A 19,942-nucleotide genomic window follows, 5' to 3' on the forward strand; every position below is an offset into this window, starting at 1 on the left:
GGGAAACAACGTGAAAGTAACAAATCGGTCACTCATAAGAAAGAGCACACGCTAACCGAACGTGTGACAATTGTCACGCAAAAAACAAAAAAGACCATTTTGTATCTTGTTAAATCTATGTTACCAGAACACATCTAGGATTGAAATTTTGGCTATTGTTAAGGAACATTGACTTTTTATGTGTTAACTTTATTTTCTTTAAATATTGTACAATTTTTTTTGTGATTTTAAGGGTTTATTTGCTTTAAACTATGATAATAAACTTACATGATGTTTTCATAGCTTTTTTACAACAAAATACAACCGTAAAAAAAAACTTTTCTGTTATTTCTCAAACATTTTTAACACAAACGTCGTTGTGGGGTTGTGCTCAAGGTGTCTGCCAAGGTTATGGGCTTAGTCCCCAGTGTAAGAGCGTTATATCCATCACCCCCAAAGCCGCCAAGAACGGGTTCTACCCAGGAAAGTGACTTGAGAACATGTCAATAAGCTCTAGGTTTTACATGCAATCAAGCTAATTACATTTAAATAAAACTTTTTTTCAACAAAACAACATAATTTTGACTATGACTTACTTGCTGCTTTTCCAGCTTTTTTGCCACACGTTTCTGGGTCTCTGGAACGTCAGCCTTCAAGCTGTCTGGTACTCGGACTGGGGCCTCTTTCTTAGGTGCAGCTGCTGTGACTTGAGTCTTGGCTTTCTCCTTAGCAGCACGCTGGGCTTCCTGTGACGATCATAAGAATCAGTAGAAATTAGTGGTGGCCTGTTGACAAGTAGATTTAGGTCCGGTCAAGTCAAGTTCCAAATTCTGGTACTTAATCAGTTTATTTAAACAAATCTCCAAGATTCTTTCTTATAAAAGTGTTCAATTGTAAAGTATTGGTCTGATTTAGTTTTTATAAAATTCACTATAAGATAATATGAAGTGTCCTTGGATCTAGGCTTCTTATTTTTTGTCTGGGGTACCAAAGTACCGGTACTAGAGATAATTTCCCTTCTTGGCAACATACCGTAATAAGTTTGTTTCTCTTCCTGATAATTCCAAAACTATACATTGTGTGGTTTTGGAACTAATACAAATAGAAGTTTGGTACAGCAGGAATTGCAATTTTTTTTTAATTGAGATCAACAGGAACTGCTGCACTCTGTGAAAACGTGATTTCATGGATATGCATAAAGTATTGTCCTAGATTGAACCAGCTAATCAGAGACAACAATTTCCACCTTAATGGTTATTAACATGAACGAAAGTCTCATCTAAACAAAAATCCATTTAAGACTGAAAGTGTTGTTCCTGATAAGCCTGTGCTGACTGTACAGGCTAATCTGGGATGACACTTTTTGCACATGCATTAAGACCTATTTTTCCTAAGCAAGGCTCAAATATGGTACCTGTTTTTCTCTCCTCATTCTTCTAAGCTCAGCATTGCTAAGTTGTGCTGCATCACCCTGGCTCTCTTCCTTTTCGCCATCATCAGGCTTTTTACTTGCATGTTTCTTCTCTTTATTCCCTTGTGCAGCATCCCCAGACTTGGTTTTCTCTTTCTGCTCTGTGTTTGATTGCTTTGCATCCCCAGACTTCCCTTTCTCTTTGTTTGACTGAGCTTTATCCGCTGTCTTGGTGGCTTCTTTTTTCTCTTTCTTAGGTTGAGTGTCACATTTTTGCTGTTTATTTCCTTTACCTTTTGGGGTTTTCTCTGTGCCTTCCGCCCCTTCTTGATCTTCAGGTTTCACTGGAGGAGACATATGATCCCAAAGTAAAAAAAAAATGTTTTGGACAGAAGTGTCTTATGACCTTATGATTATTAGACTCTATATCTCAATAATATTTTTTTAAACAACCTACAAAATATATAACTCAAATTTATAACATTTTTTCCCAACATGGCCAGGAAAAAGAACTGTTACGTCAATATTTGTTGATAAAATAAATCCCAATTTGGTCCTTTATGTGGATAAAAAAAATCCCAAATTTACCACTTTTATCAATTTAAAAAATCCAAATTAGACTCCTTTTTACCAAAATAGCTGGAAAAACCCCTGCCATAAAGACCGTCAGCAAGTGTTATGTTTGTGTTATCATATAGACTGTAAGCAAGTGTATCAATGTTAGTGTCACCATATAGACAATCAGCAAGTGTTATGTCAGAGTTACCATATAGACCATAAGGAAGTGTTATGTTAGCATTTCCATGTAGACCATAAGGAAGTGTTATGTTAGCGTAACCATATAGACCGTAAGGAAGTGTTATGTTAGCATTACCATATAGACCATAAGCAAGTGTTATGTTAGCATTACCATATAGACCATAAGCAAGTGTTATGTTAGCATTACCATATAGACCATAAGCAAGTGTTATGTTAGCATTACCATATTGACCATAAACAAGTGTTATGTTAGCATTACCATATAGACCATAAGGAAGTGTTAAAAATTGTTAGTGTTAACATATAGACCGTAAGCAAGTATTATGTTAATGCTAACATATAGACCGTAAGCAAGTATTATGTTAGCGTTACCAAATAGACCATAGCAGCTGTTATGTTAGCGTAACCATATAGATCATCAGCAAGTGTTATGTTAGCGCTACCTTATAGACTGTAAGCAAGTGTGATCTTAGCATTAACACATAGACTGTAAGCGCTACCATATAGACTGTAAGCAAGTGTGATCTTAGCATTACCACATAGACCGTAAGCAAGTGTGATCTTAGCATTACCATATAGACCCTAAGCAAGTGTGATCTTAGCATTATCATATAGACTGAAAGCAAGTGTGATCTTAGCATTACCATATAGACTGTAAGCAAGTGTGATCTTAGCATCACCATATAGACCGTAAGTAAGCGTGATGTTAGCGTTACCATATAGATCGTAAGCAAGTGTGATGTAAGCATTTCCATACAGACCATAAGCAAGTGTTATGTTAGCGTTACCATATAGACAGTCCGGAAGTGTAATGTTAGGGTAGCCATGTAGATCATACGCAAATTGACTGGAAATTTACTAGCCAATTATGCAGACAGCGATTTTGTTTGACCATATGGGAAAAGTACTGGTATCATATCAATTAGAAAAACAAGAGCACCGCATAATGGGTGCCACGCTCGGCTGCGGATGCAGTTTTTGAATAAATGAAAGCTTGTCGGATTATTTTTTTTTAAGAGGTCACAATGACCTTGACCTTTGACCTAGTGACCCAAAAATGAGTGTGGCATGTAAAACTCATCAAGGTGCAAATACATATGAAGTTTCAGAGTTGTAGATTGAAGCACTTTGATTTTAGAGCCAATGTTCAAAACCTTAACAAAATTTTAAGGTTTTAGCACGACGCGGACGGCAGACGTTGGACGGCGAGCTGGCTATGACAATACCTCAGGTTTTCTCCGAAAACAGCCGAGCTAATAAGCGCCAAAACACCTGGTATTGAGAATAAATTTGCGTTGGAAATTTTGAGATTGTGAATTATAGGAATTTTGAAGTTAGTCCTCAATTTGGAAAGTAGATTTTATGGGTAATTTATAAAGAAGGAAAAAACATCACTGGTAGCAACCCTTCTATAAAACCCTCATAAATTGATTACAGCATATTAATCAAAACATGGCTTTGTACATGACAGTCATCTAATTATGTAATAAATCTAAATGTGATTTGGTAGTACTGTATACAAACTTCTGTTTTTATGCAGACTGTAATTATTTTTTACACACTAAAATGTTCCAATAGATTGCTTTTTAGATAATTTTCATTTGAATCAGAATTTTGGATTTCAATTATAGGTGGGTTTTAGAATATGCAAATATTTCAATATTTTTTCCAATTCCTACTTTTAATATGCAACTATCATGTTTTTATTAAGAAAACCACTAACAAAGTTGTTATTACCTTTGGCTGTCTTTTGTCTTGGAGACTTTGCCTTTTGTGTTTCAGAAGGAGTTGCCCCTTGGTCATCTGAGTCCATTTTATCCTAAAAAATGATAACATTCATGAAATGTATGTCATTTTAAAATTATTTTCACATTCAAATTGACCTCTGTATTTTGTAGTGCCGGTGACCATCTGGTGACACACCCCCATACAGAGTTGGCACCGGGGTTGTGAACTTGTGATATGCACATGCTGTCGGGTCAAGCTGCCTGATGTGGAGATGCGCAACCAATCAGATGGAGGCTGACATTCCCTTTAGTCCATATAAAAGGACTGCCAGAGCCTTTGATAATTTTTGCTATGGCGGCTCTGGCCCCCATTGGGTTATAAAGGTGATAGTTGAATTATTGCAACTAACATTCCCTTGTGCTTAAGGTATTATACGTGCATTAAATTGTATTTGTCCCCAAGCCCAATCATTACCAATAGTTACGTTTATTGGTTATATGCAATCAACCCACGAGAGCTGACCAGTGTGTGAACACTTTAATTTTCTGCTTTATTCTGTTATCTTTTATACGATAGACAATTCCATATAAAAGCCTTCAAAGAATACACATTAAAGTTTCAACACAAAAAGTGTAACAAACTATAAAATCGATACCGATTTACGTAATTTAGAAACTAATAAATAGCAAGTTCATTTCTAACAACAATTAGTAGCATGTAGCCTGATCTAGTCTACTTCGGACAGTCAGAAATTCGGATGGTCATTTGTTTTCCGAAAATTGACTACAACATTTCGTAATGATTGTACTTACACAATACAAAAGCTGAATGTGTTTGATTGTAGCTAGCGAAAACTACCAATGATCCTTTATTCTATAATATTTTGTCTGATGCAAGAACCATATTGAAAGTTGTTGTTGTCGTTTTGGATAAATGCGCCACTCGACTAAATTTTTCCTCATAAGAAGAGTGCACGAAGAGGCAACGCTACTTGTACCGAGTATTCATTTAAATAACAGAAGTGTTGATGAACTGCTTTACTTTATGTCTAAGCTTTTGGAAACTTGTGAAGCCTTACCTTATTTAAGCGTTATTTTAAGGGTATTATGTCGTAAATGCGTGTTTAATTTATACTAGTATAAGTAGTTTTTAACCTAAATAAGTGTCCTGTTAATTCGCCTACGTTTTCATTCGGACAAAAATCGTGTTGCGAATCATTTTCGACGAGACTTAGTAAGTTTCATGGAAAATATTTTATTTTTTATTAAGAAATATCTAACAACTAGTCCACTTTCATTGATATTTTTTTGATTTTTAATTGTGATCAGTAACGTTTTGCCTTTTGCATTATTTTAAAAAAGAAAACTTTTTTATGGGTATCGCTGATATCCTACCGCAACCCAAATTCGACGACACCTAAATTCGACAATGTTCTATTTGTATTGATTAAATGGATGCTTATTGTCTTGGAATTATTTCAAAGTAATACAGCCGAGTTTAAAGTTATTATTTTGTGCTATTAAACATTTCATTATTTCATTATTTGCTAAATATTACTTGATGTAACCGTTACATCGTCGAATTTGGGTCACACTGGGATACTAAAAGATCTTGTTTTAAGAAAAGTTATGCCCGAGACAAACACATTTGGTACAGACAGACAAGACATTCTATGAATATTTAAAAACACTTTGTTTTAGATCCCTTGAACATTAAAGACATCACACCTCTTGCCACTACCATGAATGTTGAAGATTCAGGTAAACTCGTCATTTATTAATAGATTATTTTCTGGTGATCCACACATTGAATCATATATGTAAATCATTATGTGCTAAATACTGGTAAATTGTTCGTATTTTGTAGAAAAATTACAAAATTACCAATATACAGGGCTCAGCATTAATGGTTGTCCATAGCCCCTGGCAAGTAAAAGTTGGGTCCGGGCAAGTTATTTTATAATCTAGTTGTCCGCACAGGCAAGTGCAAAAAAGAACAAAGAAAAACATGTGTTTCTGTGGTTAAATTATACAAATAATCACGAACAATTTGCTTTATGCACGAATATAATTTACCTAGGCGATTGTTGTTTGCTGAAGTCCGAACTACATGTAACTACGCATGGTGCGCATGCATTTCCAAACTTATTTTTGAAACACTGTAAATGTTTAGGATTCCAAACATCGGCTTTCAAATACTATTGTGTTTATCTTTTTCATAACTATTCAGTTATAAATAACATTGTTCGTGTTTTCAGTCACGAAGAAAACTACTAAAATTATATAACTATATAAAAAACAACAAATACAGTCAATTGGTGTATAGCGGATTTTAGTGAGTAACGGATAGCTTAAACTTTTTGCAAAATACTTTTATTTATGTTAAGATTTATAGTTTTCTATTTATTGAATACAAAAAGCCTATCATTGTTACGTCGATTCATGTTTTTGTTGATGTGTGTCAATGTTTACAACTGTTTCTTTTTTCGAAAGCAAAACAAGGTCACGTTATGTACGCACCGTTTTTGTGACGACAGGAAAAGTGCAGACGAATGGTTTCTTGAATTTTGCAGATTTTGTTTGGTAAACATAATGTTCATTGATGTAATATTTTAGTATTATGTGTCCTTTACATAAGTAAGAATGCTCAGAAACCAAATTGATGTGTACCATATAAAATAAGCATGAAAGCTGCACCTTGGGATTTAGTGAATAACGGACATGTGGTGACCCATATTCAGGAATGTGGGGATTGTCTCAAAATAAATATAAACTCAATTGAAGTTGTCCAATACACATGTGGTAAGCCTGTGGCTATGATATTAAGTAAAAACATAATTTTTAATGAAAAATAATCAAATTATAACGAAAAATTGATTTCTCTAAAAACATATTTTCCGCAATCAAATCTATATATAGATTCAACTCAAAATGACCCAAATATAGGGTGCATCGCTTTGAACAGCAATTACTTTATGTACTTCATCAATTGTGCAGCGATTTCCATGAATTTGGTCTTATTTAACGCAAAAATGAATTTCCTTTCTGGAAATGTACATATATTGCAATTATTCTTTACAAATGCTGTGTCAAATTTCGAGAAATAACACGATACACATGTAATCCGATAAAGACCTTAGCGATCCGGTAATGGCTGAATAAGTGTACCATGAAATTCGCGCTGTAAACAATAATATTTTTCGGAAATTTAAAACCGCTGGCATGTTTCAATAGGAAAGACATGTGTCTATCTAAGTTTAATGGTGTAATTACTGAGTGCATGGTGTTTACGTTGAAATGAGACTCGAAGTCCTTAGCTATCCGTTATACACCAATCAACTGTAGCTTAGGTCTATAGAGATTTCCTTTTTTTGCGACATACATTTTCAACAATCTTTTGCTTTTCTTCAATTGACATTTTTGTTACGGTTCACATGCTTTTTACAGTTCTGTTAGCAGATGAAAATTTCTAGTTTATTTAGCAACATAGACCTGTGTTTGCTGACGAAGACTCGGAGGAAAATGACTTATTATTTCATTAATAATCAAATATTGGCACAAATCTACATTTAGACTTTAATTAGACCTTAATTGCTGTAATCATTTTGTTAAATGTGCAAAAATAAAAAAGGTTTTGTGGTGTATCATTTTGATTTTTATTAAAAAATATGAGGTTTACAGTTAATGTGATATTTTATGTTTGGGAAAAGGGCTTTACGTTCAGGGCAAATAGATTTTCTAAGTACTTGCCTGGCAGGGCATGTTGGGTTTTAGGTTAATGTTGAGCCCTGATATATTTCAAAGAGTATTAATTTTGTATTATACAACTTTGAACATTTTTTTACAGGCCCAGAGTTCAAGCCTAAGGAAGAAATTGTACAGACTTTGCTTTCCCTAGGTTTCTCTCGTAATGCTGCAATCAAGGTACATGTACAAAGACAATTTAAATATTTTTCATCATCCTGAAGTTTGCTGGGACAAGAACTGGTCTAGCTCATTTGATTGAGAGATGTGCTAGTATTCTGGCGGCCATGGGTTCATTCCCTGCACCGTGCATGCTATTTGTTAATAAATACTTTACAAGAAAAAAGCCTAGTGACATTCTAAATGGTTCTTGAAAGGAGATGAGTGCGTGTGGGTTTGAATCAGCCACACAACTTAGTTGGTAGAGTGCCTATGCAGCTATGCTAGACTGCTTGATTTTCCTGTGGTTGTGGGTTTAAGCACTTTTCCTTAATAATTTTCAATGACACGCTCTTGATGCTCACGTGACTTGCCACTTACATGAAAATCAGCAGCATAAAGCAGTCTGTGTGTCAGTCTTTCCATTTGTTCCAAGTATTATGGCTCATCCACCACCTTAATAGATTATAAATAATTCAAAAGTCATGCAGAAAAGCTGCATCCTGGGGAGTTTGGATTATTGCCATAAGCTTCCATTGTCAAATGTACTTTAATAAAAATTCTGTGTTTACAAGACTCCTGACTGTCTTACTAAGACAGCTGTCAAGGTTACGCTTGGATGTCAGAGGTGAAATTTTGCCATTAAAATGCTTGTCCGAGTGGGGGGAGGATAACTTTTGTCATGCTTGATGTAATTTCATGCAAATAAACAAATCTTTATTCAATGGAAACTCGGATTCTAGTATTTTCAAATCTTGTATTCACAGGGATGTTACTACACAGGGAATTACAATGCGGACCTTGCTGCGGCCTGGGTCATAGAGAACCAGGATAAAAATCTTGATGGACCTTTGGAGGTAGGTAGCTAGAACACCCCACGTAATGACTCTTCATTCTTAGCCCAACTGAAGAATCTTGCACAGTTTTTATGCCCCTGAAGGAGGCCATATAGTGATCGCACTGTCCATCTGTCTGTCCCTCTGTCTGTCTGTCCGTCACACTTTGCATTTAGGTTTCGAAAAATGCTCATAACTTCTATGTTGCTTCAGATGTCACCTTCATATTTGGTATGCATGTGTTTATGGACAAGGCCTTTCCAAACGCACACAAAATCTTACCCCTTTGACCTTGTCCTTGAACTTAGGGTCTGCGTTTAGGTTTCTAAATCTGCATTTAGGTTTCGAAAAATGCTCATAACTTCTATCAAAGCGTCAGGGCATATGTCATCCTATGGAGACAGCTCTTGTTTGTTGTTGTTTTTATGCCCCTACATTTATTTGGGGTCTTGGCATATAGATTCATCCTTTTCAAGTCTGTTTCCACTTTTTGTCGGGTAACATTGGTGCTTTAGGGATTAAACTTTTCAAACATATTGGGGACATTCATAGTTGAGTTTGCATGTTTTCAACCCAACTTAAATTATGGCCACTTAAAAAAAAAAAAAAACATTTTTCACTTTTGTCCCGCACTGCTCAAAATGTATTGCTACAAAAAGGATGTAAGTTTACAAAGATATCATCGAGGATGTGAACCAGATCTTTTTGTCTCAACCAGAGTTGTGGCCTTTTTTATAGAAAAAAGCTTTTGTGATTGCCGTTTGTCTATTGTTTGCTGTGCCTCATAAACACTAACCTTGTTAAGTTTAAAAGATAAGGTTTAGTCCAATCATGAGGAATTTAGGTGAAAATATTGCCCTAATGACGTCATGGGCATGTTTGAAAATATTTCGAGTTTGTAAAAAAACACCAAGATTGAGGTGGTTTTCCTTACATGGCTATAGTGAAACCTTGATAGTTCCTTTGTTGGTAGGGGCCTTTTCACGTTTTGGTAAATTGACAAAATAAATAATAGTTGTTACGGATTCAAAATTTTCGTTTTAGTTATGATATTTGTAAGGAAATAGTAATACTGAACATTTAACATGCTCTAAAATATCCAATAATCCACTATATGCATCTTTTGACGATTTGAAAACCTGAAAGTTATAAAGCGTGGCAATGCGAAACAATTGAATATGTGGAAAGTTCTGTTGTTGTCGTCATATATTGTGAAACTACGAGGATTGCTTATATAAAGTAAAAAAATACTTCCCCTCATAGCATGAGCACAGATGGCCGAGTGGTCTCAGCGGAAGGCTTTTTACTCCAGTGCTCCAGTGGTCAGTTGAGTTACTTTTTTTTATTGTATTTTTTTTTCTGGAGATTTTTAAGTCCAATGTTGTTGTTTTTAATCAATATAAAGCATTTAATGTTTGACAAACGTCATTACATTGTACATGCCAAAATCTGTGAATAGGCACTTTTAAACAATATGTTGGTAGTTCAAGTTTTTGTTAAAATATGAATGAATAGCTTTAAAAGCGCTTTATTTCTTTTTCTGATTTTGATTGATGATTAATATTATCCAAGAAACATATTTTTAGCATTTTTTTTTAGTTCATTTTTTTCTCGTTTTAATGCATTATTCATTTTTTAATCTTTCAACATTTTTGTGTATGTTGTCATTATTTCAGACTATGAACAAGTCATCTAAATATTCAGTTTTTTTTCTGACTTAGAAAAGGCTGTAAAATGGACGCCATCCCAATGAAAACAGACCCAATCCAAAACGGGAAAAAATATATCCCAATTTAAAATAAAAAAATTTTTTTTATAAGAAAGTGTCTAATGATTATTATATCTATTTTTTTTTTCATTAACATCTTACAGGGTAAATAACTATAACTTATCACATGAATTGCACTTTTTCCCAAAATGGCCATGAAAAGGCCCGATGTCTCAATGTTTGATGATAAAAAAATCCCAATTTGGTCCCTTTCGTAGATATTTTTTTTTCCAAATTTTGCCATTTTATTGATTAAAAAAGTCGCAATTTCACCAGACTTTCACCAGACTTTTTCCAAAATGGCTACAAAAAACCTGTGCTTGGATTACCCAGTGAACAATTCAGTATTTACTGACATTTGTTGTTACTATGTCTGTAAAAAAAATGCTTTTGCTGTTGAACATTGCATGAGGTCCTTAAAACAGAGCTGTGTTCTGGGAAAATTGGGCTTAATGCACGTGTCATCCCAAATTAGCCTGTGGAGTCCTCACTTTTGGCTTGTGTGGACATATTCTTTTTCTTCTACACAAGAATCCAATGTAGGCAAAAAGTAGTGACCTTGTTGTCGGGAAAGGCTAATTTTGCACATGCATTAAACCCAGTTTATCGAGAACGTGGCTCTAAAATACACCACATGACGCAGGAGGACGTTGAGTTCGAGGGCGCGGAAGATGATGATGAAGCTGAGTTTCCCGAGGGCCTGGACATGTACAAGATGGTGCTCGTGGTGAACGCAGAGTTGAACATGGGGGTGGGGAAGGTCGGGGCCCAGTGCGCGCACGCCGCAGTGCAGCTGCATAGAATGATGATAGATAACCTGCAGAAGTACGGAGAAATGCTGGGGTTCTGGGAACAGTTTGGGTAAGGTTCCAAAAGAATAGTTTGTTTCACCATTTTTACGTAATTTATAATCATATTAATAATGTATAATTTTTCCCAATTTAATGGTCTATTGTGCTTTTTGTCCCAATCAAAAAGGCACAGACTTTAAAATATAAAGCAAAAACAAATCAATGAGTCTTGTGTTTATGTCAGCATTACAACTCCCTTGGTAAAGTTCAAGTCATTCAGAATCAGAAGTCAAGAGTCAGTTCAATGATAAATGAATCTTTGTAAGGGATCTAGCTGTCTCTTCCATTGCATTTTATCTAGGGATGGCAACGAATACCGATATTGGTATTCGGATATTCGGTCATCCTTCCGAACGAATATTCGGATATTCGGTCAACATCTGTTAGAAAAAAATCAACTATGTTTACCGTACCATTACTCCATGAATTATACTTTCGTTTTTACCGGAAGTGACTAAATATTGACACAGCATTGCCGTCGCTAATTGTTAAAATTGAATGACGAAAACTGTTTTTTAACTTTTAATATTGTAAATCAACAATAGAACGAGAAACATAATATTTACATGACGACAAAACAATTACATAACAAAACAGTTAGATCTATAAATAATTTAAGCTAAACTTAAAGATAGTATTTACATAGCGAACACGTGCTTTAATATTGTACATCAACAATAGAACGAGAAACAAAATATTTACATGACGACAAAATAATTACATGACAAAACAGTTAGATCTATAAATAATTTGAACTGAACTTAAACGTATTATTTACATAGCGAACACATGCAAACAAAACACCGTTGCCACATTTAAAAGTCACTCGGATCGGCGTCACTGGGCACATGAACATTGTTCTTATTTAAAAACACGATTGCGTCGACCAGATCACTGGCGAGTCTATTTCTTAGTTTATTGATGAGCAATCCAGTGGTTGAGAATATGCGCTCAGATGACATAGAAGTTGCAGGTACATATAGAACACTCCTAGCAACATACGCGACTTTCGGAAATCCGCTCTCGTGACGTTTCCACCACTTAAGAGGTTTAGCGGTTGGCTCCATTTTCACAAGCAAATATCTGTGAAGTTCGTCAGAATTCTCTTGCTCGGTTAGAGGTTGAGTAAATTATTTTCTAAAAGCTTTTTTGATTGGACAACGTGATTATAACCATACGATCTTTTTTGTTTTTCACACCAAGTCGGCACTTCCTTTACTTATTTAATCTTTTATCATGTGAAATGTAATTCGAGTTATTAGATCAAGACGGGTCGGTGTTTTAATTGCCATACGGTCTTATTTGTTTTTTTACACCAAGTCGGCTTTTCCTTTACTCATTTAATCTTTGATAATTTTAAATGTAATTCGAGTCATTGGATCAAGTGCAGGTCGGTGTTTTGATTGCCGATGCGATTAGAACCTATCATAATTTTGACACAAAGTGACTGTCTTTGTTAGGCAATTAGCGGGATTTATGACCGGTATACTGTCATCACCATAGCGACGAATTATCCGGACTAAACATTATGACACGAGGAACGACTTTTTGTACAATGTTTGAAGCAAATTTCACGAATACAAAGTCTTTGAAATTACTCGATTTTTTTATTTTTTTCTTCCGAATATTCGATTAGGAAAATAGTATCCGAATATTCGGTCCGGGACCGAATATTCGGATATTCGGATATTCGTTGACATCCCTAATTTTATCACAAGATATACAATATTGTCATATATTCATGAGCAAGTACTGCTTTTTAGCCAAATGGGCTTATTGTAAGCTTTTGTGATCACCTTTCTGAATCTGTTTGTGGTCAATCACAATATTATGTCAACATGTATCTTGTGAACACTCTAGTGGCCACATTTATTGACCAATACCCTTGAACGATGGGAAGAACATTTGTCCCAATAATATTTTAGACAATTTTGAAAACTGGATCGCATTTGTTTAGCTCACCTTAGCACAAGGTTTTCATGTTGATCTTTTATAATCGCTTCAGTCTTTCTTTTATCCTGCATATTGTGTCGTGGGTCGTATTCATGAAACTTGGTCACAACATCTGTCCCAATAATATGAGACGCATTCTGATAAAACTGGGCTTAATGCATGTGCGTAAAGTATCATCCCAGATTAGCCTGTGCAGTCCACACAGGCTAATCAGGGACGACACTTTCCGCCTAAACTTGATTTTCGGTAAGGAGGGACTTCCTTCAAACTAAAAATACCATAAAAGCGGAAAGTGTCTTCCCTGATTAGCCTGTGTGGACTGCACAGGCTAATCTGGGACAATGTTTTACGCACATGCATTATGCCCAGTTTTCTCAGAACAAGACTCATATTTTGGCGGAGTGGGAGTCTGTGTCTTGTGAGGTCAAAAACTAGGTCAGATTTACCCATTTATGCCTAGCGTCTAGAAAAAAGGCCTTGGCAAACAGCGTAGACCCAGATGAAACGCAGCATGATTCGGCGTGTCATCAGGGTCTGCGCTGTTTGCTTAAAGGAATTTTGTAAGAAATGTTCTAAATATAGAAATAAATATACTAGACATCCCTAGTTTGGAAAATAAATTGATTCAATTCAGATGGATGGGAGAGTCCACCAGGCATAAATGGGTCAAAGAAGAAGTTTGAAAACACTCAGAAGTCACATGTTTAGTCCAATCATAAAATTGGTCGGGACATTTATTCTAATTTTTTGTCATCTGAGTTCAAAAATGGCTATAGTTAGTCCAAAAACATGGCCACCAGGGGGTGGACGATTTTCCTTTTATGGCTACTCTAAAACCTCCATAAAAGTCACATTTATATTCCGATTTTTCAAATTTTCCTTCACAGGGAGACAAAGATTGTCCTAAAGGCAGACAATGCAGCACAGCTTGTGGATCTGTCAAAGCAGGCTCAAGCCAAAGACCTTCCAAACTACATTGTACAGGATGCTGGCAGAACACAGGTTACTACTATACAATCATTAAGATTTATCAGCATCACATTCTGTGCTGTTAAAAAAAGCATTTGACAAGAAAATTCATGAAATTCTTATTTTTGTAAAAAACCCAAGGAATGTGTGTTTTTGTGTAAAATTCGGTGATCTGTTGACCCATGAAATAGAAAATTAATGTCCCAATAATATTGATTATATAGATGATGTTTGTTGGATTTGGTAGAATATCGATTTTAATTCACGAGTGATCATAGAAAATAGTATTTTCACGAGTGGCGAAATATGTACTTCTATGATCACTAATGAATTAAAATCAATATTCTACCAACTCCAGCAATTTTTATTTTTATTTTATTCTCACAAATGATTATTTTTGTATTTATTCCGGACAATATAACTACCCGTTGGGCGCCCAAAATGTTAGTACATGTATGTTAAAGGGAAGCTAATCGGTTTGTTTTTATAAACATTCAATGCAGAGTTATTCGCCTTTGGTAACTTTGTGGGTGATAATTGGGAAACCAAAGATATCTAAAAATAGTTCCTGTCAAACAATAAAAATTATCGATAATTTTCACTGTTATTTTTCACAGTTTGATACAGTGTAATATCAGTTTTAATTCACTGATATTTCTCTATAAACCATCGAAAAGCATAAAATAATAATATACTGTATTTTGTTTTTCAGATTGCTGCTGGGTCTCAGACAGTGTTGGGTATCATTGGCAAACTGGATGTCGTGGACTCCATCACGGGAAAGTTGAAATTACTCTGAGGAGCAGTACCCAAATAATACAATGTAGGTGTGTGCACAATGTGAATGACTGTAAAATATATCACCTAATTTATACATCCAAAATGTGCATTAACCCTTTACCTTTGAAGTAAACAAATAAATAAATGTTAAGCACAAGAAAACAATATAGAAACAATTATGGCACATTTTCTGCAATTATTAAATACATAAGGTACCATCTAATTAACTCAACAATACTATAAACTTGTTGAAAATGGCAAACACAAACAGTATTTTGATGTCATATTCATTTTCATGATCATGATGGTATAATCACCATTCAATTTATTTAGAGAGACTCGCTTAAAAACGTGTGATTTTCAACACCTTCAAGGTTAAGTACTGTTCAAGCACAACTTGTAAAAGTATTATAAGTTCAACATTAGCGGGTGGGCTAAATCAGTCTTCATTTATAGTAATCACTAAGTACACGTCAACAAAAAATAGAATGAGTTAAACATAAATCATTTATAAAGCAACACAACGATTTAGGATAAACTTAATGATCATCATAAGCTTTTATTAAGAAAGGCAACAATGATTCATTCATGAAACGTTTTGCTGAATCATGTGTTGTCAAATGCTAAACAAAGGGCAACTACTCTAAAATTGTTGGGTTAAATTCTACTAATTTGCTGTTTGAAAATCAATACAATTTTATAATTGTAATTGTTGAAATCAAAGGTTTCTTCGCCCTATTTACATTCCTGGGTGACGGGATCAATGGCATGAGATCGCCAGCAAGTGGATCAAAACTAACAAACGCTCTATTCTGCCCCTACTTAGACGATGCCTTGAAACAATGTTCTCATCTCTTTATGTTTTTGAGAACAATTCTCTCCCTAAAAAGCCTTGGCATTGGTATTTTTCGTCTCCTGTCATCGTCGATGAGAAAACGGACCACCATTACATTTATGTATGAAATTCGTGTCTTCTTTATTTACTATTTCCTTGATGAAACGCGATTTCATTTAAACATCGCAATTTATGTAAAACGTAATTTACAACTAGTCGTAAATCGTTGATGAAACGTATTTTTAAGTATTTGTAGTCCCTAAAAAGGTTAAATTTAAATAAAAAAAATTCTTACTAGATTCAAGTTTTTAAGTCTTCATTTCCAACCCTTAGATACTGATGAGCAGCAAACACCGTAAAACCTTAACAGACTGCGAGTTACTCGCAGGCTGTTCTGGTTTTATGCTGTTTGCATTCAACTATTCTCACTTTGCTTCTGAGTGGGAAAGGTTTAATGCATCAGCTAATGTTAGATAATCTTATTCAACCTTGTTCCATAACTATGCCAGATGAGTCATTGGTTTGTCACATCATTTTGTATTCTTTGTCCCATTCTTCAGAAGTGGAGGGGTCATACTCTAGTATTTGCTGCTGTCCATCTGTCCGTCTGTTAAAGTGATTTTTGTATCATACTTAACTAAAAATATATTGATGCTTGAGTAATGAAACTTCAACAAACATATTACCCATCATTGGAAATTGAGCTCCTCTGTCAGTGTATTTTAGTTGATTGTTTTGAATTAAATGGAGTATCAAGACAAAAGTCATTGTGGGAATCATGCAGATATGCTTGAGACATATCTATTTTCCGACAATGGAGGCAATAAGCATTGCACTTATTCGTCCATCCGTAAGTACTAGCATGTTCTTGTGTTTTTAAATTATATTGATCTTCTGGATCATTCACACATTCACAGTTGAATGACCTTCCTTAATATGTACCAGTAGATGATCTTAAAGAAAGGAATATTGGCTGCATTGGTTTTCGGCAAAATTATGACTCTTTCTCAGTTTTAACTCCATATATAGTAGAACAGAAAGTCCCAAAATTGTGTGTATTCAACTCGTCTTAATCAACTGTATGAATCTTGCTAAAACTTTCACAGATTCATGACCTGATTGTCAATTATTATCCCCACGCTTTTTGAAAAGCGTGGGGATATTGTGGTTATCTCCGCTGTCCGTCTGTCTGTCCGTCCTGGCCAATATCTCCTCCTACACTATAAGCACTAGAACCTTGAAACTTACACACATGGTAGCTATAAGCATATGTGCGACCCTGCACTATTTGGAATTTTGATCTGACCCCTGGGTCAAAAGTTATGGGGGTTGGGGCGGGGTCGGGCCAGAGATTTTCACTCATTTTTTATGTTATTTTACATTAACTTCTTCATTTCTGCACCGATTTACTTCAAATTGATACTGAACCTCTCTTATGACAATACAGTCAATCTCAACTACGCATTGCCCCATTACCAACCCTGGGGCGCCCCGCCCACATAGACCACACCCACCCAAAATTGCCTTTTACTATAATTTCTTCATTTCTACACCGATTCACTTCAAAATGATACTGAAATTCTCTTATGACAATACGGTCAATCTCAACTATGCATGACAATACGGTCAATCTCAACTAAGCATGGCCCCATTACCAACCCTGAGGCGCCCCACCCACATAGGCCACACCCACCCAAAATTGCCTTTTATTATAACTTCTTCATTTCTACACAGATTCACTTCTAATTGATACTGAACTTCTCTTATGACAATACAGTCAATCTCAACTATGCATGGCCCAATAACCAACCCTGGGGCGCCCCGCCCAAATAGGCCACACCCACACAAAATTGCCTTTTACTATAATTTCTTCATTTCTACACCGATTCACTTCTAATTGATACTGAACTATTCTTATGACAATACGGTCAATCTCAATTATGCATAACCCCATTACCAACCCTGGGGCGCCCCGCCCACATAGGCCACACCCACCCCAAATTCCCTTTTACTAAACTTCTTCATTTCTACATCAATTCACTTCTAATTGATACTGAACTTCTCTTATGACAATACAGTCAATCTCAACTATGCATGGCCCCATAACCAACCCTGGGTCAAACATGCGGCAAGGGGATACGCGTCGGCTTCTTTCGCGCTATTTCTAGTAGTATATGATTTAAAAGTCAAGCATTTTAACTGCAACCAGTTTTGGCTGAATTATTCCCCTTTGTCTTTGTAACTACTGTATTATATGGATTTGTCCGTGGCCAAACATTTGTTGTGGGGGCTTCAGTGTCTCTGACACATGTTCAGTTACTAAAGTAACTACAGCAACATGCACATTCTATCCAGCCAGGCATATACATAATGTAGACTTGGAGTGCATATAGTGATATCTATTCCTTCTTGTGATTTGAGGAATATGAACACACTATATTTCATGTGTTTCTACTCTGGTAACTATAGCGACCTGCACATTCTATCCAGCCAGGCCTATACTATAATGTAGACTTGGTGTGGAGTCTGTGCATATAGTAATGTCTATTCCTCTTTGTGAATAAAAAAATATCAACACACTATTTCAAGTGTTTCTACTCTGGTAACTATAGCAACCTGCACATTCTATCCAGCCTGGCCTATACTGTAATGTAGACTTTGTGTGGAATCTGTGCATATAGTAATGTCGCTTCCTTCTTGTGAATTGAGGAATATCGACACACTATTTTTTGTGTTTCTACTCTAGTTAACTATAGTGACCTGCACATTATATCCAGCCTGGCCTATACTATAATGTAGACTTGGTGTGGAATCTGTGCATATAGTAATGTCGCTTCCTTCTTGTGAATTGAGGAATATCAACACACTATTACATGTGCTTCTACGCTGGTTAGTATCAACCTGCACATTCTATATAACCTGTTCTGTACTATATAGACAGTTTATTGTTTTTATACCAGTCCTTAGTAATTTATAATCTTATAAATATGCCTTTAAATGTCTGTTCAAAAAACATGCAGTGGTGTAGTAATATGGTGTCAATGTGTCTAAAGGTACCAGGTTCTATCCCCATAACATTAATTCATAACATCTTTCTCGCAAAGAAACCAAGCACTGTTTCTATCCAGAAAGCAGAGCATCTCAATAAGGCAATCAAACTGAAACAACTTAACTTTACAGTTTTTATTGTGTTTTCTTTGCAGTCTCAAATTAAAGTCTGTCATTGCTGCTGATGATGATTTAAGCGCCTTTGAACGTGCACTCTTGCATGAAAAGGGCGCTATATAAATCCGGTATTATATAATAAATAGTAATATAAATATGACAGAAACTAAAACAAAAATACTGTTTTCGTTTGAAAAGCCCATGGCTTCATTCCTCAATTATGTTCTTGTAATGTTGATCCTTTTATTCAGGAGAGCGCCATATTGCCACTCCAGCTCTATTGTGGCTGTAGTGCTTATATAACACTGTGCTTATTTCAGATGCCCTATGATGCCCAATTTCACAGCTCAAGATGATGAAGAACAACTGCATTGAGGTGAAGGACTAACATGATGAGGAAGAAGTTGGAAACGTGTGTGCTGAATTGGTCTTAAATAGCTTAACGGCAATTCATTTCATGCTTGAATGTGCTTGTGTATTACTTATTTATTAGTTAAAGATTATTTATCTACTACCGCAATAACATGAATACATTGAAAGTACTGTTATGAAGAAAACGTAAGTTAAATAGATAAAAGGATATCCAACTTACAAATGTTATGTAGCTCTTAAAACATATGCACAGACAAAACCAAGACTGAATATACTATAGGACAAAATGCATGTGTAATTTATGCTAATACAGTTTATACTGTTGGCCACATTTATTAAAAGATGGCAATTAGGTTTTTACTTGATTTTATTTAAATCCTTTGAATGTGATCATATGTATATTGATAAATTCATTTATATTGTACATTTCAATACCAAATTCTTTTTGATGTGTTCGTTAAGTATACTGTTACATTTTGTCGGAATAAAATGTTAACTTTTACATGTATGTTGACTCCATCCCTCGATGTTGGAAATGACTGTTTTAATCAGAATATAATAGGGGATCTAAAGTACAAACAAAAATTTCGACACTTGTGACCAGGAAGTGAAATAAGTTGCCAGTACTTAAAAT

General features: G+C 35.3%; 3 protein-coding genes across 7 annotated transcripts in view; 2 read left to right on the forward strand and 1 right to left on the reverse strand.

The window, feature by feature from the left end:
* Positions 1 to 5,039, reverse strand: part of LOC127850616 (translation initiation factor eIF-2B subunit delta-like) — a 27,212-nt gene extending 22,173 nt beyond the window's left edge. Inside the window, exons 1-4 of one of the 2 annotated variants that reach the window (XM_052383788.1) lie at positions 4,956 to 5,039; positions 3,887 to 3,968; positions 1,394 to 1,734; positions 576 to 725 (exon numbers count right to left, since the gene is read on the reverse strand). In XM_052383788.1, the coding sequence (XP_052239748.1) occupies positions 576 to 725; positions 1,394 to 1,734; positions 3,887 to 3,962 (567 nt within the window). In that variant the 5' untranslated portion in view covers positions 3,963 to 3,968; positions 4,956 to 5,039. Of the gene's footprint in view, positions 1 to 575; positions 726 to 1,393; positions 1,735 to 3,886; positions 3,969 to 4,689; positions 4,837 to 4,955 lie in introns of those variants that run through there. The other variant, XM_052383787.1, reaches the window with a different exon arrangement.
* The window catches only part of LOC127850612 (uncharacterized), a 1,644,088-nt gene that overhangs the window by 568,410 nt on the left and 1,055,736 nt on the right, over positions 1 to 19,942 (forward strand). The window lies entirely within an intron of this gene.
* On the forward strand, positions 4,811 to 19,810 carry LOC127850626 (probable peptidyl-tRNA hydrolase 2). Of its 3 annotated transcripts, none has more exons than XM_052383805.1 (8): positions 4,811 to 4,877; positions 5,578 to 5,637; positions 7,724 to 7,800; positions 8,547 to 8,636; positions 11,027 to 11,244; positions 14,075 to 14,189; positions 14,869 to 14,983; positions 19,257 to 19,810. In XM_052383805.1, exons 1-7 carry the CDS (start codon positions 4,811 to 4,813, stop codon positions 14,953 to 14,955), a joined length of 714 nt encoding a protein of 237 aa, XP_052239765.1. In that variant the 3' UTR covers positions 14,956 to 14,983; positions 19,257 to 19,810. The 3 variants fall into 3 exon arrangements, with proteins under 3 accessions (XP_052239765.1, XP_052239764.1, XP_052239766.1); XM_052383804.1 differs by having other exon boundaries at positions 14,869 to 14,979; XM_052383806.1 differs by lacking the exon at positions 4,811 to 4,877 and adding an exon at positions 4,966 to 5,110 and having other exon boundaries at positions 14,869 to 14,979.

Source organism: Dreissena polymorpha, chromosome 11 (assembly GCF_020536995.1).
Source record: "Dreissena polymorpha isolate Duluth1 chromosome 11, UMN_Dpol_1.0, whole genome shotgun sequence".
NCBI classification, from domain to species: domain Eukaryota; kingdom Metazoa; phylum Mollusca; class Bivalvia; order Myida; family Dreissenidae; genus Dreissena; species Dreissena polymorpha.

Bases quoted from the DNA above. Each gene is read 5' to 3' on its own strand.
- LOC127850626 (XM_052383805.1), top strand. From the start codon at position 4,811: ATGCGCCACTCGACTAAATTTTTCCTCATAAGAAGAGTGCACGAAGAG. The intron at 4,878-5,577 runs GTATTCATTTAA...ACTTTGTTTTAG, and splicing joins GGCAACGCTACTTGTACCGA to ATCCCTTGAACATTAAAGAC. The intron at 8,637-11,026 runs GTAGGTAGCTAG...CACATGACGCAG, and splicing joins ATCTTGATGGACCTTTGGAG to GAGGACGTTGAGTTCGAGGG.